The sequence below is a fragment of the Bombina bombina genome, chromosome 3 (genome assembly GCF_027579735.1).
Source record: "Bombina bombina isolate aBomBom1 chromosome 3, aBomBom1.pri, whole genome shotgun sequence".
NCBI classification, from domain to species: domain Eukaryota; kingdom Metazoa; phylum Chordata; class Amphibia; order Anura; family Bombinatoridae; genus Bombina; species Bombina bombina.
Window position 1 is genome coordinate 1,096,637,487 of NC_069501.1, and position 24,527 is coordinate 1,096,662,013.

At 39.1% G+C, this 24,527-nt stretch overlaps 1 protein-coding gene across 4 annotated transcripts in view; it reads left to right on the plus strand.

Annotated features, from left to right (window-relative positions):
• The window catches only part of SUPT20H (SPT20 homolog, SAGA complex component), a 234,912-nt gene that overhangs the window by 12,817 nt on the left and 197,568 nt on the right, over positions 1-24,527 (plus strand). For all 4 annotated transcript variants that reach the window (XM_053708432.1, XM_053708429.1, XM_053708431.1 and 1 more), the window contains exons 2-3: positions 21,028-21,111; positions 21,234-21,269. In XM_053708432.1, coding sequence (XP_053564407.1) covers positions 21,109-21,111; positions 21,234-21,269 — 39 coding nt within the window. In that variant the 5' untranslated portion in view covers positions 21,028-21,108. The remainder of the gene's footprint in view (positions 1-21,027; positions 21,112-21,233; positions 21,270-24,527) is intronic.

Consider the following 24,527-nt stretch of genomic DNA (forward strand, 5'->3'; position numbering starts at 1 on the left):
TACTTGTGTTCAGGTAATCTTCTTAGACCTGCTATATCTTTAGCGGATGTTGCTGCAGCTTCAACCTTTTGGTTAGAAGCTTTAGCGCAACAAGTAACAGATCATAATTCTCATAGCATTATTATTCTTCTACAACATGCTAATAATTTTATTTGTGATGCCATCTTTGATATCATTAGAGTTGATGTCAGGTATATGTCTCTAGCTATTTTAGCTAGAAGAGCTTTATGGCTTAAAACTTGGAATGCTGATATGTCTTCTAAGTCTACTCTGCTTTCCCTTTCTTTCCAGGGTAATAAATTATTTGGTTCTCAGTTGGATTCTATTATCTCAACTGTTACTGGAGGGAAAGGAACTTTTTTACCACAGGATAAAAAATCTAAAGGTAAATTTAGGTCTAATAATAGTTTTCGTTCCTTTCGTCACAACAAGGAACAAAAGCCTAATCCTTCATCCTCAGGAGCGGTATCAGTTTGGAAACCATCTCCAGTCTGGAATAAATCCAAGCCTTTTAGAAAACCAAAGCCAGCTCCCAAGTCCACATAAAGGTGCGGCCCTCATTCCAGTTCAGCTGGTAGGGGGCAGATTACGTTTTTTCAAAGAAATTTGGTTCAATTCTGTTCACAATCTCTGGATTCAGAACATCGTTTCAAAAGGGTACAGAATTGGCTTCAAGATAAGGCCTCCTGCAAAGAGATTTTTTCTTTCCCGTGTCCCAGTAAACCTAGCGAAGGCTCAAGCATTTCTGAAATGTGTTTCAGATCTAGAGTTGGCTGGAGTAATTATACCAGTTCCAGTTCTGGAACAGGGGCTGGGGTTTTATTCAAATCTCTTCATTGTACCAAAGAAGGAGAATTCCTTCAGACCAGTTCTGGATCTAAAAATATTGAATCGTTATGTAAGGATACCAACATTCAAAATGGTAACTATAAGGACTATCCTGCCTTTTGTTCAGCAAGGGCATTATATGTCCACAATAGATTTACAGGATGCATATCTGCATATTCCGATTCATCCAGATCACTATCAGTTTCTGAGATTCTCTTTCCTAGACAAGCATTACCAGTTTGTGGCTCTACCGTTTGGCCTAGCTACAGCCCCAAGAATTTTTACAAAGGTTCTCGGTGCCCTTCTGTCTGTAATCAGAGAACAGGGTATTGTGGTATTTCCTTATTTGGACGATATCTTGGTACTTGCTCAGTCTTCACATTTAGCAGAATCTCATACGAATCGACTTGTGTTGTTTCTTCAAGATCATGGTTGGAGGATCAATTTACCAAAAAGTTAATTGATTCCTCAGACAAGGGTAACCTTTTTAGGTTTTCAGATAGATTCAGTGTCCATGACTCTGTCTTTGACAGACAAGAGACGTCTAAAGTTGATATCAGCTTGTCGAAACCTTCAGTCACAATCATTCCCTTCGGTAGCTTTATGCATGGAAATTCTAGGTCTTATGACTGCAGCATCGGACGCGATCCCCTTTGCTCGTTTTCACATGCGACCTCTTCAGCTCTGTATGCTGAACCAGTGGTGCAGGGATTACACAAAGATATCTCAATTAATATCTTTAACACCGATTGTACGACACTCTCTGATGTGGTGGACAGATCACCATCGTTTAGTTCAGGGGGCTTCTTTTGTTCTTCCGACCTGGACTGTAATTTCAACAGATGCAAGTCTGACAGGTTGGGGAGCTGTTTGGGGGTCTCTGACAGCACAAGGGGTTTGGGAATCTCAGGAGGTGAGATTACCGATCAATATTTTGGAACTCCGTGCAATTTTCAGAGCTCTTCAGTCATGGCCTCTTCTAAAGAGAGAATCGTTCATTTGTTTTCAGACAGACAATGTCACAACTGTGGCATACATCAATCATCAAGGAGGGAATCACAGTCCTCTGGCTATGAAGGAAGTATCTCGAATTCTGGTATGGGCGGAATCCATCTCCTGTCTAGTTTCTGCGGTTCATATCCCAGGTATAGACAATTGGGAAGCGGATTATCTCAGTCGCCAAACGTTACATCCGGGCGAATGGTCTCTTCACCCAGAGGTATTTCTTCAGATTGTTCAAATGTGGGAACTTCCAGAAATAGATCTGATGGCCTCTCATCTAAACAAGAAACTTCCCAGGTATCTGTCCAGATCCAGGGATCCTCAAGCGGAAGCAGTGGATGCATTGTCACTTCCTTGGAAGTATCATCCTGCCTATATCTTTCCGCCTCTAGTTCTTCTTCCAAGAGTAATCTCCAAGATTCTGAAGGAATGCTCGTTTGTTCTGCTGGTAGCTCCAGCATGGCCTCACAGGTTTTGGTATGCGGATCTTGTCCGGATGGCCTCTTGCCAACCGTGGACTCTTCCGTTAAGACCAGACCTTTTGTCGCAAGGTCCTTTTTTCCATCAGGATCTCAAATCCTTAAATTTAAAGGTATGGAGATTGAACGCTTGATTCTTAGTCAAAGAGGTTTCTCTGACTCTGTGATTAATACTATGTTACAGGCTCGTAAATCTGTATCTAGGGAGATATATTATAGAGTCTGGAAGACTTATATTTCTTGGTGTCTTTCTCATCATTTTTCCTGGCATTCTTTTAGAATTCCGAGAATTTTACAATTTCTTCAGGATGGTTTGGATAAAGGTTTGTCTGCAAGTTCCTTGAAAGGACAAATCTCTGCTCTTTCTGTTCTTTTTCACAGAAAGATTGCTAATCTTCCTGATATTCATTGTTTTGTACAAGCTTTGGTTCGTATAAAACCTGTCATTAAGTCAATTTCTCCTCCTTGGAGTTTGAATTTGGTTCTGGGGGCTCTTCAAGCTCCTCCGTTTGAACCTATGCATTCGTTGGACATCAAATTACTTTCTTGGAAAGTTTTGTTCCTTTTGGCTATCTCTTCTGCCAGACGAGTTTCTGAATTATCTGCTCTTTCTTGTGAGTCTCCTTTTCTGATTTTTCATCAGGATAAGGCGGTGTTGCGAACTTCTTTTAAATTTTTACCTAAGGTTGTGAATTCTAACAACATTAGTAGAGAAATTGTGGTTCCTTCATTCTGTCCTAATCCTAAGAATTCTAAGGAGAGATCATTGCATTCTTTGGATGTTGTTAGAGCTTTGAAATATTATGTTGAAGCTACTAAGAATTTCCGAAAGACTTCTAGTCTATTTGTTATCTTTTCCGGTTCTAGGAAAGGTCAGAAGGCCTCTGCCATTTCTTTGGCATCTTGGTTGAAATCTTTAATTCATCATGCTTATGTCGAGTCGGGTAAAACTCTGCCTCAAAGGATTACAGCTCATTCTACTAGGTCAGTTTCTACTTCCTGGGCGTTTAGGAATGAGGCTTCGGTTGATCAGATTTGCAAAGCAGCAACTTGGTCTTCTTTGCATACTTTTACTAAATTCTACCATTTTGATGTGTTTTCTTCTTCTGAAGCTGTTTTTGGTAGAAAAGTACTTCAGGCAGCTGTTTCAGTTTGAATCTTCTGATTATCATTTATACTTTATTTTGGGTGTGGATTATTTTTCAGCCGAATTGGCTGTCTTTTATTTTATCCCTCCCTCTCTAGTGACTCTTGCGTGGAAAGATCCACATCTTGGGTAGTCATTATCCCATACGTCACTAGCTCATGGACTCTTGCTAATTACATGAAAGAAAACATAATTTATGTAAGAACTTACCTGATAAATTCATTTCTTTCATATTAGTAAGAGTCCATGAGGCCCACCCTTTTTTGTGGTGGTTATGATTTTTTGTATAAAGCACAATTATTCCAATTCCTTATTTTTTATGCTTTCGCACTTTTTTCTTATCACCCCACTTCTTGGCTATTCGTTAAACTGATTTGTGGGTGTGGTGAGGGGTGTATTTATAGGCATTTTGAGGTTTGGGAAACTTTGCCCCTCCTGGTAGGAATGTATATCCCATACGTCACTAGCTCATGGACTCTTGCTAATATGAAAGAAATGAATTTATCAGGTAAGTTCTTACATAAATTATGTTTTTTATAAACATGTTACTTATCCTCCTTTGATTACTGTATTCACTATTCAGAACTTTGGGTTCCTTCTAAAAAAAAAAAAAAAAAAAGGGCTCTGCTGGTTTCAAATATCATCATGTCATGGTACTTATGTGTGTGCTCTGTGTACCATGCCAGTGCTGTACTTCTCACCTTATGCTAAGGATAGACATGTAACTCAATAGAACAGGGGAGGGCTGTACATTTTTAGCCATTTTGGGCTGAAATTGGAATTGCACATTTTCGGCGGCCCAAATTTTGATGCATCGCTAGTGTTATTCTTTATTTAGTTCTGTGTAACAGAATCAGATTTAACCGTTTTTGTTTTGTTACCAATTATCAAAATAATGTATAGTCCTAAAAAACTATTATTATATGCAAAACAGTAAGTCAAGTAATGAACTCAAACCGCAGCTTTAGGCTGGCATTAAATTTGAAATATGCTACACAATAATTTTACCGAAAATAAAAGGCAAAAAAAACGAAACAACAAAAAATGCCATTTTTGGCCGAAACTTTCTGCGGCCGAATTTTCGGTGCATCCCTAGTTATAGGGGAAATCAAATGGTTATTATATCACTGCAGTGGATATATTTTTTAGCAATTAAATTATCACTGCTGCAAGTATTTAAAATCTTATTGAATTAATAATTGATTGCCTTGCAAGTTTTAAAGGGATTAGGGGGCAAAATCACATCTATTTTTGGCACTTAAATTGACAATAAAGTCAAAATTAAACTTTTATGATTCAGATAGAGCATGCTATTTCAAACAACTCGCATTTACTTCTGTTATCTTATATGCTTCATTCTCTTAGTAACCTTTGTTGAAAAGCATACATAAGAATGCTCAGGAGTAGCTATGCACTACTGGCTGCTAGCTGCTGATTTGTGTCTACACATAAATGCGTCTTGTAATTGGCTCACCTGATGTTATTAACTAGCTCCCAGTAGTGCATTGCTGATCTTTTAACAAAGGATGCCAAGTGAATGAAGCATTTATCAATATAATTATTTTGGAAAGTTGTTTAAAATTCTATGCACTATCTGAATGATAAAAGAAAAAAAAAATGGGTTTCATGTCCTTTTTAAGGGTTAAATTCTTGTCAAAGAGATATGAAACCCAAATAGTTTCTTTTATGATTCAGATAGAGCATTCATTTTCAAGCAACTTTCTATTTTACTCCTATTATCACATTTTCTTTGTTTTCTTGTTATCTTTATTTGAAAAGTAGGAATGCTTAGGAGAAGGCCCATTTTTGGTTCAGAACCCTAGGTAGCGTTTGTTGATTGGTGGCTACATTTAGCCACCAATCAGCAGGCCCTACCCAGGTGCTGAACCAAAAATGGGCCGGATCGTAAGCTTAGATTCCTGCTTTTTCAAATAAAGGTACCAAGAGAATGAAGAAAATTGATAATAGTAGTAAATTAGAAAGTTGCTTAAAATTGCATGCTCTATCTGAATCATTAAAGGAAAACATTTGCGTTCAAATCTTTTAAGGTCTGGATTACAAGTGGAGCGATAATTTAAAGTGCGCCTGTAAACGGGCAAATCCTTCCATTTACTGGCATACGTTAAATAACCAGCCATTACGAGTGGCTGGTTAATGCTACTGTGAGCTCCCAGTAGCAATTTGCGCTCTGAAAATTAACCAGAGGTTAGACCTATGGTTAATTTAAAAAATGTCCTCCAATTGCCCCCCAAAATAAAGTGTTCCTTTTTATAAATAAAATATATCAGCATCTTTATTTTTTTTTATATATAACTGCAGGAAGCAGTTTTGAGGGGTTTTACGTTGGTGGGTGTGGGGTGAAAAAAACGGTACTGAAAAGTGCCTTTACATTGTGGTCTATGGGGACTTTTATTCCTATAAATATATAAGTAAATGCTTATATACATATACTGTATATTTATATATATATATATATATATATATATATATATATATATATATGTATAAATTCATATATATTTAAAAATTTGCTGACCATCACTGCGCGAATTAGCCCCTACGCTGCGCTAGGTTCTCTGCCGGGACTTATCAGCATGAGAACGAGGCTCCCATTGGAGCCTATGGAAGCGCTCTCTCATGAGTGTAAAGTTTCCCTGCAATGCCAACACAAGGTCGCATTTGCATTTCACGAAAGTGCAATTTTGTGCTTCACTCGTAATCTGGCCCTAAGTGTTTTAGGTTTCTTGCAACCAGGAAGTTAGCGAGATGGTAAACACCTTAAGTCTTAAGGTGTTCACTATCTCTGTAACTTCCTGGTTGTAAACTTTCATCAATTAGTGCCCGGTTTTTAAATATATGGTACTATTAAAAACAGGGGCACTTTCATTGATGAAAGTTTACATTGCACCGTATTTTTACAAATACTTACCTTTTACTTCTTCAAAGCCAGATCGGCATCCCCCGCCTGCAGGTCCTCTGTAAATACATCACCAATGACGAAACCGGCTTCCTCCAATCACAGCAGGGCCTCACGAGATGGACGCTCTGGGGGGGAAACCGTGATTGGAGGAAGCCGGTTTCGTCATTGGTGACATTTACAGAGGTAAGTATTTGTAAAATACGGTGCAATGTAAACTTTCATCAATGAAAGTGCCCCTGTTTTTAATAGTATATTTAAAAACCGGGCACTAATTGATGAAAGTTTACATTCACTTTAAGATATTTAACCCCTTAATGACAACAGTACTTATCCATTTTCTGTCTGTTTGGGACAAAGGCTATTTTTAAATTTTTGCGGTGTTTGTGTTTAGCTGTAATTTTCCTCTTACTCATTTACTTTACCCACACATATTATATACCTTTTTTTTCTCACGATTAAATGGACTTTCTAAAGATACCATTATTTTCATCATATATTATAATTTACTATAAAAAAAAAATATAAAATATGAGGAAAAAATGAAAAAAAAAAAAACACTTTTTCTAACTTTTAGCCCCAAAATCTGTTACACATCTAAAACCACCAAAAACACTGATGCTAAATAGTTTCTAAATTTTGTCCTGAGTTTAGAAATACCCAATGTTTACATGTTCTTTGTTTTTTTTTGGCAAGTTATAGGGCCATAAATACAAGTAACACTTTGCTATTTCCAAACCACTTTTTTTCAAAATTAGCGCTAGTTTCATTGGGACACTGATATCTTTCAGGAATCCCTGAATATCCATTGTAATGTATATATTTTTTTTAGAAGACATCCCAAAGTATTGATCTAGGCCCATTTTGGTATATTTCATGCCACCATTTCAACACCAAATGCGATCAAATGCAAAAAATCGTTCACTTTTTCACAAATTTTTTCACAAACTTTCGGTTTCTCACTGAAATTATTTACAAACAGCTTGTGCAATTATGGCATAAATGGTTGTAAATGCTTCTCTGGGATCCCCTTTGTTCAGAAATAGCAGACATATATGGCTTTGGCGTTGCTTTTTGGTAATTAGAAGGCCGCTAAATGCCACTGCGCACATACCTGTATTATGCCCAGCAGTGAAGGGGTTAATTAGGGAGCATGTAGGGAGCTTTTTGGGGTAATTTTAGCTTTAGTGTAGTAAACAACCCAAAGTATTGATCTAGGCCCATTTTGGTATATTTCATGCCACCATTTCACCGCCAAATACGTTCAAATAAAAAAAAAAAAGTTAAATTTTTCACAATTTAAGGTTTCTCACTGAAATTATTTACAAACAGCTTGTGCAATTATGGCACAAATGGTTGTAAATGCTTCTCTGGGATCCCCTTTGTTCAGAAATAGCAGACTTATATGACTTTGGCGTTGCTTTTTGATAATTAGAAGGCTGCTAAATGCCGCTGCGCATCACACGTGTATTATGGCTAGCAGTGAAGGGGTTAATTATGTAGCTTGTAGGGAGCTTGCAGGGTTAATTTTAGCTTTAGTGTAGAGATCAGCCTTCCACCTGAAACATCAGACGCCCTGATCCCTCCCAAACAGCTCTCTTCCCTCCCCCACCCCACAATTGTTCCCGCCATCTTAAGTACTGGCAGAAAGTCTGCCAGTACTAAAATAAAAGGTATATTTGTTTTTTTTGGTGTTTTTTTATATAGCATATTTACATATGCTGCTGTGTAGAATCCCCCTACGTGCATCCTGACACTCCCGCCTCCGATCCCGTCCCCCTCCCATCACAGGCCCATTGCAGGCCGCCCACCCGTGACTCGCCTCCCTGCTTTGCAAACCAACCACCCACCAACGATGCTCCGGTACAGAGAGGGCCACAGAGTGGCTCTCTCAGCATCGGAGGCTTGTAAAGGGGTATTGCAGGATGCCTCCATAGCGAGGCATCACTGCAATACCCTCAGAGCTGCTGGAAGCGATCGCAATCGCTTCCAGCACTCTGTTAGACAACTGACGTACCTGGTACGTCAGTTGTCATTAAGGGGTTAAATAAAATGTTTAGTTATGTATCATAAAACAAAGTTGCATTACACTGAATACTTATTTTGCTACCTTTTTCATGTAATTGACGATTTTCTCATTCTCAGATTTTGAAATGCACCCTGCTAACTTCTCAAGGCTACTCCTGCTACATATCTTTCTCTAATTGGCTTCAACTGATAACAGCATTTTGTACCACTGTTATGACTGTGACTAGCATGGTTGTCAGCAGACTAGAGTCACATTTTGTTTCATGCCGTGAGCCATGTTTATATAAACCAGAGGTTGACAAATGTATTTGAAACTTAGGAGTGTTGACCTACATGTTTTTCTTTAGGATGCATGGAAGGAAAAGTTAGCTACCAGGCATAGCAAAAGTCTGATTTCTGAACTTTCTCTGGTTTCTGCAATTTGTCATGTGCTGGTGGGGTCGCTGTCCCAGTTTGGTGCACAAACTGTGCATGCTGCAGCCTATGTGCCTTTGTGCACCAGTGATGTGTAGCTGCCCTCTCTAATGGTCTTTCTTTGACAGCTCCATATTCTCACTGTATGATTGCTGGCTCATAGCACTACTGTGGGGACGTACTCTGTGTGTACAGGTGGAAGACTGCTCTGATGAAGGCCCGTAAATCTCACATTGGTTGCAAGGCATGCATGGCTTCTGTGGGGCCAGAAATCTGAGCGCCAGGGCTAATTTCTTAAGCATCATGGGCACATCACCAACCGGGTTATCAAGCCCTGCATTATTAATAAATACATTATTGACAAATATTGTTCTCAGCAACTGTATATCCAAGTCATGTTTCTACAGATTTGGTTCCCGACAGTAAATCTAGTCTTTATTCTGTGCTGCAGAACATGCATTCAAATATTTTACATATTTAGACGGTCTGGTGTTCATTTGCTTTGTTAGGCTTTATAACATCTTATCTTTGTGAGTTGTCATTTTCTGATTTTCTTTTGTGTTGTGTCTGGACACTATCCTGCCCTCTCCCTATTATTAATCTTACCAAGTATTTATAAAGTGCCAACATGCAGCACTATGGCATTAAGTATAAAACTTTAAAGTACAAAAATCTAGGACTTGACAAATTTCTTCAAAACCTAGAAGCCAGCTCGGAAATTTAGGAGCTGCAGTGGGCCATCCACTCTAAAATATTATATATATACTGTTTATATATTATATACACAATTTACTTTCTGGTCAACATTGTGCTTATGCCACGTTTCTTAGAAAGGTCAAAAAGCTAATTCTGTAACTTACAAAGGCTGCAAAACAAAGAGCTGGTTTATGCAATTTGCAACATTTTTAAAATTTAGATTACAGATTTTGCTTTTGGCCTCTCTAGGGAGTGTGAGACAAAGCACAATATTTACACAAAAACAAAAACATCCCTTTAAATTTAGTAAGTTAAAAAATAAACTACTCATGGTAGTAATTTTATGTATTCAGCTATATGCACACAGCAACGTTCAATACCACCATAACTTGTAAATTTGCCCCTCACAGCCTGACAATAATCAAGTTATTATTTCCACAATAGGTTATGAACAACAAACCTCTTACTAGACTAATCCTCTACATTTGTCATCATTTGTTTCTTAAAGAAGATTGTTTTTAAAACAAACCAACTGTTAACATATTTTAAAATATATCACTGCTTGCCTCTGACCAAAACACACATTTACCATCACTCAACCTTTTCTGATAAAAAAACAAACAAAAAAACCCCATACTGAGATACATTGGCCATAGGTAAAATGTGTACCATCTGTCCCAGCTTGGTCTCATCCTCCAGCAGCTCATTCAAGATAGGTAGAGAGACACAAGGCTCTGGTCTAGCCATGATTACTGTTTGGAGCAGCATAGTCACATGAGTCGTATATACGAGTGGGAGAAAAGGCGAGTCCTAAAAAGGTTCTATTTGCACCAAACAAAATTATTTGTATTGCTGGCAGCGGCAAGCAGCCAGCGGGAAACAGTGGGGGGTTCCAGTGGCACCCTGGCTCCTGGATTTGTCGAGCAATAATCGTAAGACTTTGGGCTAGATTTATCAAAGCTGAGGCGTACAGGGGCACGTATACGCGCCTCTGTACGCCTCAGCTCGCCTGTGGCGGGGCGAAATTACCCGTAGGTTATCAATAATGCACACGAGCGCAATTTTGCGCTCATATGCAATCCCGCCCCCTGCCCGCGCACAGCCAATCGCGCACGGGCAGGAGCTGTCAATCTCCTCGGTCGGACTCGACCGCAGAGATTGAATTTCGCAACCTTAGAGGTGGCGAAGAGCTTAGGGAAGCAGCAGTCTTGTGACCACTGCTTGATAAATAAGTGAGCAAGTTCTTGTGAGAACTTGCAGCCGTAGGGGCTTGATAAATCGAGCCCTTTGTGTAAGCCATCTTTACTTGCGATAATTGAAAGGACACAAGGATGCATGAGCTTACATTCTAATCTGTGTTTACTCCATGTTGTTTAATTTTGTATCTTTATAGCTTTTCAGTATGTTCACACTATTAATACATCTGTCCACACTGACCTATGCCCTTCTGTATCGCTACATCTTTGCCTTTCCTATTGTATTACCTTTTTAAAGTGATGGTAAATCCAAGCGTATAACAAACGCTAGGATTTGCCATCACTAAAATAAACATTAGCTTCAGTCATGATTTACTAAAAAAACATGTTAATCTCACCCTATCTGTGCCGAAAGTATATTGCTAACTCAGTGCTCCGGCTGCCCATGGCATAGCGCTCTACTCCAATGAGGTGACGTTTTTACCTCTAAACCAATAGCCGTGCATGTCAACAGACAGTGTTCTGTATCCACACACTATTGGTTTAGAGGTAGAAACGTCACCTCATTGGAGAAGAGCGATATGCCATGGGCAACTGGAGGCGCTGAGTTGGCGATATACTCAGCGCAGATAGGGTAAGATTAACATTTTTTTTTTAGTAAATGATGACTGAAGCTAATGTTTATTTTAAGTGATGGTAAATCCTATATACGCTTGGATTTACCATCACTTTAAAGTAATACTGAAGTGATTATCTTTATAATGCAGCACCTATATCCCCTTTGTGGATGTTCCGTGCACCTCTTATTCTCCTAGAAATAAAGTATTTCACATTTGTGAACGTTATCTAGAAAAACCTAAATAGTTAGAAATCTTTTCAACTGTAGCTCGCTAGACATGGGGATTTGTCAGTCTTTCTTACATGTGAGATTGTCTGCAGCTGAGGTTATCAAAATATCTGGCATGAGAAATGCTGTGTTGTGCCATTTGTAATAACTATGTATTTCTCAATAAAATGCAATGAACACGTTTTAATGCACTGACCACACACATACAGATAGGTGCTGAAAAGTTGCATAATGCTTTAAACAGGAAACAAGTCTAATTTCTTTCTTGTAAGCTGGAATTTGTTTTTCTCAGCCTGGTGAAAATAAAATGTGTTTATTTGTACAGTATTGTGTAAATATGTGTATCAGCTGTAAGAGACAAATAAGTCCTGAGGAGAGTTAAAGGGACATGAAACCCAACATTTTTCTTTCATGATTTAGGTAGAACTTACAATTTTAAACAACTTTCCAGTTTAATTCTATTATCAAATTTGCTTCATTCTCTTGGTATCATTTGTTGAAGGACCAGCAATGCACTACTGGTTTCTAACTGAACACATGGGTGAGCCAATGACAAAAGGTATATATATGCAGCCACCAATCAGCAGCTAGAACCTAGGTTTTTTGCTGCTCCTGAGCTTACCTAGATAAACCTTTCAGCAAAGGATAACTAGAGAAGGAAGCAAATTAAATATTGGAAGTAAATTGGAAAATTGTTTAAAAATGTATGATCTGTCTAAATCAAATGTCTAATTATGACTTTACGGTCCCTTTAAAGGGGCAATAAAGTTACTTGTTTATAAGGTAAAACAGTGTACGGTAAAATTGTCTTTACCTTAATGTATTTCCAGTGACGTGTTATATTGGCTGATTAGTATATTATGTTTATGCTTATTTTTGTATTTAAAATAGCTGTTTGATCTTTGAAACCACAACCTATCAAAATGGGTTGAGCTTGCTGGGAAATCAGATAGCCATAGTTTATTACTTTCTGTACAGACACATGCTTCTTTATATTATCTCTGTAACCCAAAGCCCAGCACTTAAAACAATTGAAAATTAACATTTTATTGCTTATCTCTTCTACCTCCTATTGGGAGTGTATTTTTTTTTTGCTGTCTATGTTTACACAGGATTTCCTTAACCTATACTTAAAGGGACACTGAACCCAATATTTTTCTTTTGTGATTCAGATAGACAGAGCATGCAATTTTAAGCAACTTTCTAATTTACTCCTATTATCAATTTTTCTTTATTTTCTTGTTATTTTTTTTGAAAAGCAAGAATGTAAATTTAGAAGCCGGCCCATTTTTGGTGAACAACTTGGGTTGTTCTTGCTAATTGGTGGATAAATTCACCCACCAATAAACAAGTGCTGTCCAGAGTTCTGAACCAAAAACGTCTGGCTCCTTAGCTTAGATGCCTTCTTTTTTAAATAAAGATAGCAAGAGAACGAAGAAAATTTGATAAGAGGAGTGAATTCAAAACATTTGGGTTCAGTGTCCCTTTAAGTATAGAAACTTTCAGAACAGGTGAAGATACCACAGGAAAAAATCATCTATGTGAAATGCCAAAATAAAATAAAGTAAAAGCAGCTAAGTATAAACAATTTAATACACTCCAGCATGTAAAATTGATTATTGGAAACAAATTAAAGTGGAGATAAATTTAAATTAATTTTATTAACCCCTTCATGCCGGGGTGCAAGTGCTTAGATCGGAATCAAGTTCTGATGTAAAAACTTGTTGTACAACTAAAATCATGCAGTTGTCGCGATCACGTGATTTCAAGGCTAGGATCAGATTATGGTGGACTACCTATGCTGCTAGGCACGCCTTCAGTCCGATTCTTGATTGTATAAAAGGGGGAGGTTGCAGGACACCATATAAGATAGAACGTTTCGTGCCGTCCTAACTGTGTTAAAGCCTAGCGCTGTTAGGACGGCATGGAACGTGTTGAAACTATTTCACTAAATGTATGTGCAGTGCAATCAGCTAAAGGGAAATTCTAACTGTATGGTTGATCACAATCTATAGTTTGATTATCTGCCTAAATATCCATATTCTCAATATTTAACCACACATTTACGGGACATTTTTTTTACTTTTTGAATTCCACAGCTAAAAGGACTTGATAAACCCAGGAAACACAAATTATTACATAAAACCCAAAAAAGTTTGAGAATTTAACTTTTATTTTGAACATTGGAAAACACCGAAATAACCCTCCGCCATTTTGGGTGATACAGGGAAGCATCATCACCAGACAGTAGGAAATGCTTCCCGCACAAACAATTTAAAGGGACAGTCTACACCAGGGCTCGACAAACCCAAGAGCCTGGGAGCCACTGGCTCCTAGAATTTTAACCCTGGCTCCTAACCTAACCTTTTGGTTATTCTCCATATATCTATATACAAATCCCATTGTCTGGCTCCTAAAAATATGTCTGGCTCCTAAATATTCTTACTGGCTCCTAATTTTTAAACAGATTTGTCAAGCACTGGACTCTACACTTTAGTCATCTTAAAGTCTTACCTTAGATTAAGCTGCAAATAACCTCCTGCACCCTTTCTGTATCATGCAGCAATAACAGTAAAAAAGTTTTTTTTTAAATGAATATTGTTTCTGGCTAGTTTGAAATGGCTGCCAAGTTCAGCCTACTGATGACATCATGATCTGGGCTGCATATGGCATCCAATCACAAAAGGCTCACTAGATGTATTCAACAAACTGTTTATGCTATTCAGCAGAGTACCTAGATTCAGCCCGGATTGTGATGTCATCAGAGGGCTGAACTTGGCAGCCTTTTCAAACTGGCCAGAAACAATATTCATTTTAAAATAACTTTTTAAATGTTCCTGCTGCATTATATAGAAAGGGTGCAGGAGGCTATTTGCAGCTTAATCTAAGGTAAGGCTTTAAAATGACTTAGGTGTAGACTTGTCCCTTTAAGTTTAAATATGTAGTAGTAGGCACTTTTACAGTACAAAAAAAATAGCCAGATCAATAACCCATCAAACTCGTATGCCCCTGTTCAGATCCCATAGAGAGGCATGTACTTATCTTATGGTTTTGTAGCACAACCTGTTAATTGTATACAATGCCTATTGGCATCACTCAGCACTATTCATTTATTTAAAGGGGCAGTAAAATGACATGCTCTATCTGAATCATGCAAGTTTAATTTTGACTTTCCTAAACACACACACATACTGTATATATAATATAGCAGTAAAAATGTATGTCGGTTTGTGGCTCGGCTGTTGAGAATCCCTGGTTTAGATAGAGCAAGCAATTTTAAGACACTTTTCAATATTCTTCTATTATTAAATTCACCCTGTTCTCTTGGTACCGTTTCTAAAAAAGCATTCTTGGGTAGGTTCAATGCATTACTTAGGGGTAGCTGACTGGCTGTGCACATATTCCCCTTGTCATTGGCTCAAATTATGTATTTAGCTAGCTCCCAGTGGTGCATTACTGCCCTGGTGCTTACTTTAACTATGTGCAATAATACAGTGATCTAACACCTTAAAACATTTTCTTTTTTACCGTTTTACGTCCCTTTTAGTAAAAACTGCATTCCCCAGTTGTAGGGTGATAAAAACATAAATTTCTCCAACATAGGTGTGTCCGGTCCACGGCGTCATCCTTACTTGTGGGATATTCTCTTCCCCAACAGGAAATGGCAAAGAGCCCAGCAAAGCTGGTCACATGATCCCTCCTAGGCTCCGCCTACCCCAGTCATTCTCTTTGCCGTTGTACAGGCAACATCTCCACGGAGATGGCTTAGAGTTTTTTAGTGTTTAACTGTAGTTTTTATTATTCAATCAAGAGTTTGTTATTTTAAAATAGTGCTGGTATGTACTATTTACTCAGAAACAGAAAAGAGATGAAGATTTCTGTTTGTATGAGGAAAATGATTTTAGCACCGTAACTAAAATCCATGGCTGTTCCACACAGGACTGTTGAGAGCAATTAACTTCAGTTGGGGGAACAGTGTGCAGTCTCTTACTGCTTGAGGTATGACACATTCTAACAAGACGATGTAATGCTGGAAGCTGTCATTTTCCCTATGGGATCCGGTAAGCCATGTTTATTAAGATAGTAAATAAGGGCTTCACAAGGGCTTATTAAGACTGTAGACTTTTTCTGGGCTAAATCGATTCATTATTAACACATATTTAGCCTTGAGGAATCATTTATTCTGGGTATTTTGATATGATTATATCGGCAGGCACTGTTTTAGACACCTTATTCTTTAGGGGCTTTCCCTAATCATAGTCAGAGCCTCATTTTCGCGCCGGTATGGCGCACTTGTTTTTGAGGACAGCATGGCATGCAGCTGCATGTGTGTGGAGCTCTGATACATAGAAAAGTCTTTCTGAAGGCATCATTTGGTATCGTATTCCCCTTTGGGCTTGGTTGGGTCTCAGCAAAGCAGATTCCAGGGACTGTAAAGGGGTTAAATATAAAAACGGCTCCGGTTCCGTTATTTTAAGGGTTAAAGCTTCCAAATTTGGTGTGCAATACTTTTAAGGCTTTAAGACACTGTGGTGAAATTTTGGTGAATTTTGAACAATTCCTTCATACTTTTTCGCAATTGCAATAATAAAGTGTGTTTAGTTTAAAATTTAAAGTGACAGTAACGGTTTTATTTTAAAACGTTTTTTGTGCTTTGTTATCAAGTTTATGCCTGTTTAACATGTCTGAACTACCAGATAGATTGTGTTCTGACTGTGGGGAAACCAAGGTTCCTTCTCATTTAACTATATGTATTTTATGTCATAAAAAAATTTAGTAAAAATGATGCCCAAGATGATTCCTCAAGTGAGGGGAGTAAGCATGGTACTGCATCATCCCCTCCTTCGTCTACACCAGTCTTGCCCATACTGGAGGCCCCTAGTACATCTAGTGCGCCAATACTCCTTACTATGCAACATTTAACGGCTGTAATGGATAATTCTATCAAAAACATTTTAGCCAATATGCCCACTTATCAGCGAAAGCGCGACTGCTCTGTTTTAGAAAATTCTGTAGAGCATGAGAACGCTGATGATATGGTTTCTGAAGGGCCCCTACACCAGTCTGAGGGGGCCAGGGAGGTTTTGTCTGAGGGAGAAATTTCAGATTCAGGAAACATTTCTCAACAAGCTGAACCTGATGTGATTACTTTTAAATTTAAGTTGGAACATCTCCGCGCTCTGCTTAAGGAGGTGTTATCCAATTTGGATGATTGTGATTATCTGGTCATTCCAGAACCACTATGTAAAATGGAAAAGTTCTTAGAGGCCCCGGGGCCCCCCGAAGCTTTTCCTATATCCAAGCGGGTGGCGTACATTGTTAGTAAAGAATGGGACAGGCCCGGTATACCTTTAGTACCTCCCCCCATATTTATAAAATTGTTTTCCTATAGTCGACCCCAGAAAGGACTGATGGCAGACAGTCCCCAAGGTCGAGGGGGCGGTTTCTACTCTACACAAGCGCGCCACTATACCCATAGAAGATAGTTGTGCTTTCCAAGATCCTATGGATAAAAAATTAGAAGGTCTGCTAAAGATGTTTGTTCAGCAAGGTTCCCTTCTACAACCAATTGCATGCATTGTCCCTGTCACTGCAGCCGCGTGTTTCTAGTTTGATGAGCTAGGAAAGGCGATTATTAGTAATTCTTCTTCTTATGAGGAGATTATGGACAGAATTCGTGCTCTTAAATTGGCTAATTCTTTCACCCTAGACGCCACCTTGCAATTGGCTAGGTTAGCGGCGAAAAAATTCTGGGTTTGCTATTGTGGCGCAGAGCGCTTTGGTTAAAATCTTGGGCAGCGGATGCGTCTTCCAAGAACAAATTGCTTGACATTCCTTTCAAGGGGAAAACACTCTTTGGCCCTGACTTGAAAGAGATTATCTCTGATATCACTGGGGGCAAGGGCCACGCCCTTCCTCAGGATAGGTCTTTTCAAGACCAAAAATAAACCTAAGTTTCGTCCCTTTCGCAGAAACGGATCAGCCCCAAGGGCTACGTCCTCTAAGCAGGAAGGTAATACTTCTCAAGCCAATCCAGCCTGGAGACCTATGCAAGGCTGGAGCAAAGGAAAGCAGGCCAGGAAACCTGCCACTGCTACCAAGACAGCATGAAATGCGGGCCCCCGATCCGGGACCGGATCTGGTGGGGGGCAGACTCTCTCTCTTCGCTCAGGCTTGGGAAAGAGATGTTCTGGATCCTTGGGCGCTAGAAATAGTCTCCCAAGGTTATTCTCTGGAGTTCAAGGGGCTTCCTCCAAGGGGGAGGTTCCACAGGTCTCAGTTGTCTTCAGACCACATAAGAAGACAGGCATTCTTACATTGGGTAGAAGACCTGCTAAAAATGGGAGTGATTCATCCTGTTCCATTAGGAGAACAAGGGATGGGGTTCTACTCCAATCTGTTCATAGTTCCCAAAAAAGAGGGAACGTTCAGACCAATCTTAGATCTCAAGATCTTGAACAAGTTTCTCAAGGTTCCATCGTTCAAGATGGAAACCATTCGAACACTTCTTCCTTCCATCCAGGAAGGTCAATTCATGACCAAGGTGGATTTCAAGGATGCGTATCTACATATTCCTATCCACAAGGAACATCATCGGTTCCTAAGGTTTGCATTCCTGGACAAGCATTTCCAGTTCGTGGCATTTTCTTTCGGATTAGCCACTGCTCCTAGGATTTTCTCATAGGTACTAGGGTCCCTTCTGGCGGTGCTAAGACCAAGGGGCATTGCTGTAGTACCTTACTTGGACGACATTCTGATTCGAGCGTCGTCCCTTCCTCAAGTAAAGGCTCACACGGACATTGTCCTGGCCTTTCTCAGATCTCACGGATGGAAAGTGAACGTGGAAAAGAGTTCTCTATCTCCGTCAACGAGGGTTCCCTTCTTGGGAACTATAATAGACTCCTTAGAAATGAGGATTTTTCTGACAGAAGCCAGAAAAACAAAACTTCTAGACTCTTGTCGGATACTTCATTCCGTTCCTCTTCCTTCCATAGCGCAGTGCATGGAAGTGATAGGTTTGATGGTAGCGGCAATGGACATAGTTCCTTTTGTGCGCATTCATCTAAGACCATTACAACTGTTCATGCTCAGTCAGTGGAATGGGGACTATTCAGACTTGTCTCCGAAGATACAAGTAAATCAGAGGACCAGAGACTCATTCCGTTGGTGGCTGTCCCTGGACAACCTGTCACAAGGGATGACCTTCCGCAGACCAGAGTGGGTCATTGTCACGACCGACGCCAGTCTGATGGGCTGGGGCGCGGTCTGGGGATCCCTGAAAGCTCAGGGTCTTTGGTCTCGGGTAGAATCTCTTCTACCGATAAATATTCTGGAACTGAGAGCGATATTCAATGCTCTCAAAGCTTGGCCTCAGCTAGCGAGGGCCAAGTTCATACATCAACCATCAGGGGGGAACAAGGAGTTCCCTAGCGATGGAAGAAGTGACCAAAATCATTCTATGGGCGGAGTCTCACTCCTGCCACCTGTCTGCTATCCACATCCCAGGAGTGGAAAATTGGGAAGCGGATTTTCTGAGTCGTCAGACATTGCATCCGGGGGAGTGGGAACTCCATCCGGAAATCTTTGCCCAAGTCACTCAACCGTGGGGCATTCCAGACATGGATCTGATGGCCTCTCGTCAGAACTTCAGAGTTCCTTACTACGGGTACAGATCCAGGGATCCCAAGGCGGCTCTAGTGGATGCACTAGTAGCACCTTGGACCTTCAAACTAGCTTATGTGTTCCCGCCGTTTCCTCTCATCCCCAGGCTGGTAGCCAGGATCAATCAGGAGAGGGCGTCGGTGATTTTGATAGCTCCTGCGTGGCCACGCAGGACTTGGTATGCAGATCTGGTGAATATGTCATCGGCTCCACCATGGAAGCTACCTTTGAGAGACCTTCTTGTTCTAGGTCCGTTCGACCCACTCCAGCTGACTGCTTGGAGATTGAACGCTTGATCTTATCAAAGCGAGGGTTCTCAGATTCTGTTATTAATACTCTTGTTCAGGCCTGAAAGCCTGTAACCAGAAAAATTACCACATAATTTGGTATATCTGTTGTGGTGTGAATCTGCAGGATTCCCTTGGGACAAGGTTAAGATTCCTAAGAGTCTATCCTTCCTTCGAGAAGGATTGGAAAAAGGATTATCTGCAAGTTCCTTGATGGGACAGATTTCTGCCTTGTCTGTGTTACTTCACAAAAAGCTGGCAGCTGTGCCAGATGTTCTAGCCTTTGTTCAGGCTCTGGTTAGAATCAAGCCTGTTTACAAAATTTTGACTCCTCCTTGGAGTCTCAACCTAGTTCTTTCAGTTCTTCAGGGGGTTCCGTTTGAACCCTTACATTCCGTTGATATTAAGTTATTATCTTGGAAAGTTTTGTTTTTGGTTGCAATTTCTTCTGCTAGAAGAGTTTCAGAATTATCTGCTCTGCAGTGTTCTTCTCCTTATCTGGTGTTCCATGCAGATAAGGTGGTTTTGCGTACTAAACCTGGTTTTCTTCCAAAAGTTGTTTCTAACAAAAACATTAACCAGGAGATAGTTGTGCCTTCTTTGTGTCCTAATCCAGTTTCAAAGAAGGAACGTTTGTTGCACAACTTGGATGTAGTTCGTGCTCTCAAATTTTACTTAGCAGCTACTAAGGATTTCAGACAAACTTTGTCTTTGTTTGTTGTTTATTCTGGTAAACGGAGAGGTCAAAAAGCAACTTCTACCTCTCTCTCCTTCTGGATTAAAAGCATTATCCGATTGGCTTATGAGACTGCCGGACGGCAGCCTCCTGAAAGAATCACAGCTCACTCCACTAGGGCTGTGGCTTCCACATGGGCCTTCAAGAACGAGGCTTCTGTTGATCAGATATGTAAGGCAGCGACTTGGTCTTCACTGCACACTTTTTCTAAATTTTACAAATTTGATACTTTTGCTTCTTCTGAGGCTATTTTTGGGAGAAAGGTTTTGCAAGCCGTGGTGCCTTCCATTTAGGTGACCTGATTTGCTCCCTCCCTTCATCCGTGTCCTAAAGCTTTGGTATTGGTTCCCACAAGTAAGGATGACGCCGTGGACCGGACACACCTATGTTGGAGAAAACAGAATTTATGTTTACCTGATAAATTACTTTCTCCAACGGTGTGTCCGGTCCACGGCCCGCCCTGGTTTTTTTAATCAGGTCTGATAATTTATTTTCTTTAACTACAGTCACCACGGTAACATATGGTTTCTCCTATGCAAATATTCCTCCTTAACGTCGGTCGAATGACTGGGGTAGGCGGAGCCTAGGAGGGATCATGTGACCAGCTTTGCTGGGCTCTTTGCCATTTCCTGTTGGGGAAGAGAATATCCCACAAGTAAGGATGACGCCGTGGACCGGACACACCGTTGGAGAAAGTAATTTATCAGGTAAACATAAATTCTGTTATTCTACATTACTAATGGAGTATGTTTTGTACTGATGTGCCTATATTTTTTTTCTATTTGCAGCACTTTAGGCCTTACAACAATATGATCATCAATCCGCTGTAACGTACACCTCTGCCTTAGAGCACCCAGCTTTTTGCCGCAATGGTGAGAAATATTTTCTAGGCATCTACATTGGAAATAAATGTAAAATGTTACTGTATTCTTGTGTGTGCAGATTATAAATAGTCTGTGATTTCATTCTGATGTTTATTTTTTTCTTCCTGCAGCAACAGATTTTAGAAATGGCACTGGATCGCGCTGAGGTGAGATTTCTTAAAGGACCGCTAAATAGAGCACACAATTTTAAACAACTTTGCAAATGACACCTATTATCTAAAAAGACACATTCTATTTATATGCACACTTTCTGAGGCACCAGCTTCTGAGCATGTGCAAAATTCACAGAATGTAGTGATTGGCTGATGTCTGTCACATGATGCTGTAGGAAGGAAGATAAAAACAACTTTGAAATTTGACAGAAACAATTATACTACTCATGTGAAATTCAAACAGAGTGCTTTTGCATTGTCTATGTATTATGCATTTATTTATTATGATATTCTACTATGTTTAGTGGTCCTTTTAAGTGTTTAATATATACTTATCATTAAAGAGGTCATGAAAGCAAAGAAAGGTTTAGTTTGACAGCATGAAAACAGTCTGTATGTTTTACTAAATGTCTCTTTATTAACAGTTTATCATTTTGAAAATGAGATTTATTTTCCCTCATCTTCAACTTGTATGACAGATATATGTGCAGATACTATTGCAAAGAGCAGGTAACTTTTAATTGCTGATGGAAGGTGAGAGAGAAGCAGCAACCTGATGAGAGGAAGGGACAGAGGCATAAGGCTCCAATGGTGACATTCTAGTTATGAGTGGTTTTTCATTTTGAATAGAAGCATTTTTGTAGTACAATGCATAGGCATTTGGCACATACCTATTCCTAGTGCACCCACATTCAATCACTGTGCTAGCTGAAAGGACCAGCGGGACATGTTTTACACGCTCCTGTCGATGTGCAGTTTTCATGTAGGTACACTAGGCATATGTATGTATGCCTTGTGCACAGTAAATTCATTGAAAACAGTGATACCTTTTACTAGATTTTTATCATAATCTCCTTTTAAATTGTTCATTTGAAAGTGTGCTGTGTCTTATTTGCTGTGCTTCGTATAATGTTATCTTTTAGACCAGTTAAAATTTTTTACATTATATCCTTATTTTATTTTGTACAGAGTGGACAATGTGGCAGTTAGACCCACGTGAACCTGCTAAACTAGTACAATGTTTTGTTCATAGCACATTGGCGTAGACTGTGCATTAAAGCACAACATTTAACTTTCATGATTCAGATAGAACATGCAATTAAACAGCTTTCCAATTGACTTATATTATAAAATGTGATTTGTTCTTTTCTTGAAGAGTAGGCTCAGGAAACAGCAATGCACTAGTGGGAGGAGCAGGCGACAAGAGGCATATATGTGCAGCCACCAATCGTTAGCTAGCTCCTAGTTGCGCATTGTTCCTTCTGAGCCTACCTAGGTATGCTTTTCAACAAAGGATACAAAGCAAACAAAGCAAATGTCACTGTCTTTATGCTGTTTCAAACAAAATGTTCTGAGTCTGAATATCTTAGAGATTTTTTTTTCTGGGTTGTTTCTAATAGAGGCTATTAAAAAAGAAAAAAATCTTACTGTTCTGTTCTTTCACTGTCCACCAGTAAATTTTTCTTTTATGATTCAGAAGGTCATGTGATTTTAACCAACTTTCTAATTCACTTCTATTATCTTATTTGCTTTATTCTTTTGCTATCCTTTATTAAAATGAATACCTAGGTAGACTCAGGAGCAGCAAAACATTACTGGGACCTAACTGCTGATTGGTGGCTGCACATATATGCTTCTTGTCATTGGCTTATCTAATGTGTTCAGCCATTACCCAGTAGTTCATTGCTTCTCCTTTAACAAAGGATAGCAAAAAAACAAAGCAAATTTGATAACTGAAGTAAATTGGAAAGTTGTTTACAATTATATGATCTATCTGAATCGTGAAATAACTATTTTGAGTTTAACGTCCCTTTAAGAAATCTGTGCTTTAGAATAAATTGTGTACAAAAATGTGCTTCGTGCTAGTCCCTAAGTCAATTTAATCGTGACCAAAAATCCTTAAACAGTTAGAAATAATCCTCTTTTATGTGTGTGATCAAAAATATTTTTAGTTCATGTAACTGAATAAATCAAATATATGTCGTTAGTAAAGTGCTTATTTATTACAATTTTTTTTATAATATTTGTTGGAATAAAAACACAATTTAGAACAAAATAATGTAATGTTAAAATGCCGTGATAACTCCTATAAACATTACAACTGAAAACGCAAGAAATTAATGAATGAGGCGTTAAAGTTTTTTGTTTTTTTTTGGTAAAAAAATGTGCTTCTTATCCCTTGAAAGGACAAAATGTAAAATCATAATGCTGCAAATTGCCTAACAAGAGATTTGCAGGTTACATAATTAGCTTTTTGGCTTCTTTAGGGAAGGCGGCACAAAGGTAAAAGGTTATTTTCATGTACTTTCATTTAAAAAAAAAAATGAAATAATCTGAATTTGTTTCTTGAACTTATTCAGGATCCATCAATGCACTAATGTCCTCCAGTTCATTCAAAATATGGTTTTCTTATTTCTTAAAGATATTACAAATAATAAGCAGTACTGTAAAAAAATAGCCGGTGTGGGTCCCAGTTTATATATTTTTTTTAAATGAAGATGCCGTTCAGGTGTTTATTATCTGACATCTGAATGATTAAAGGGACATGAAAGCCAATTCTCCCCCCCCCCCCCCCATAATTCAGACAGAGCATACAATTTTAACCGTCTTTCAAATATACTTCTATTATCAAATTTGTTTCATTCTCTTGATATCCTTTATTGAAGGAGCAGCAATGCACTACTGGGAGTTAGCTGAGCACATCAGACAAACCATTGACAGTCATATATGTGCAGCCACCAATCAGCAGCTATCTCCCAGTAGAGCATTGAAGCTCTCAAGCCTACTTTTGAATGCTTTTAAACAAAGAATACAAAAAGAGTAATGCAAATTAGATATTAGAAGTTAATTGGAAAGTTGTTTTAAATTGCATGCTGTATCTGAATCGCAAAATAAAAATGATGTGTTTCATATCTCTTTAATTCAAGGACAATTAAGTGCAGTAGAGTTGCATAATCAACAAATGCATAACAAAAACTGCAGTAATACTTAGCTTGAATTTCAGTAGTAGATTTTTTTTCTTACAAGTTACTTCCATTTTCCCTGTATTGTGACAGCATTCAGCCAATCATAAGATCCATATACGGATATACAGCCCTATTTAACAGCATACGTGGCCTGCATTTAAAATTGCAAAAGTGGCTGCTGGTGCAATGCCGTCACGCCCTGCTCTCGTGTGACTTTTAATTACCCTGGTCGGACTAGTCCTGGGTGAATGCAAACTGCCACCTCTGACCTGGCGTATAGGTTAGA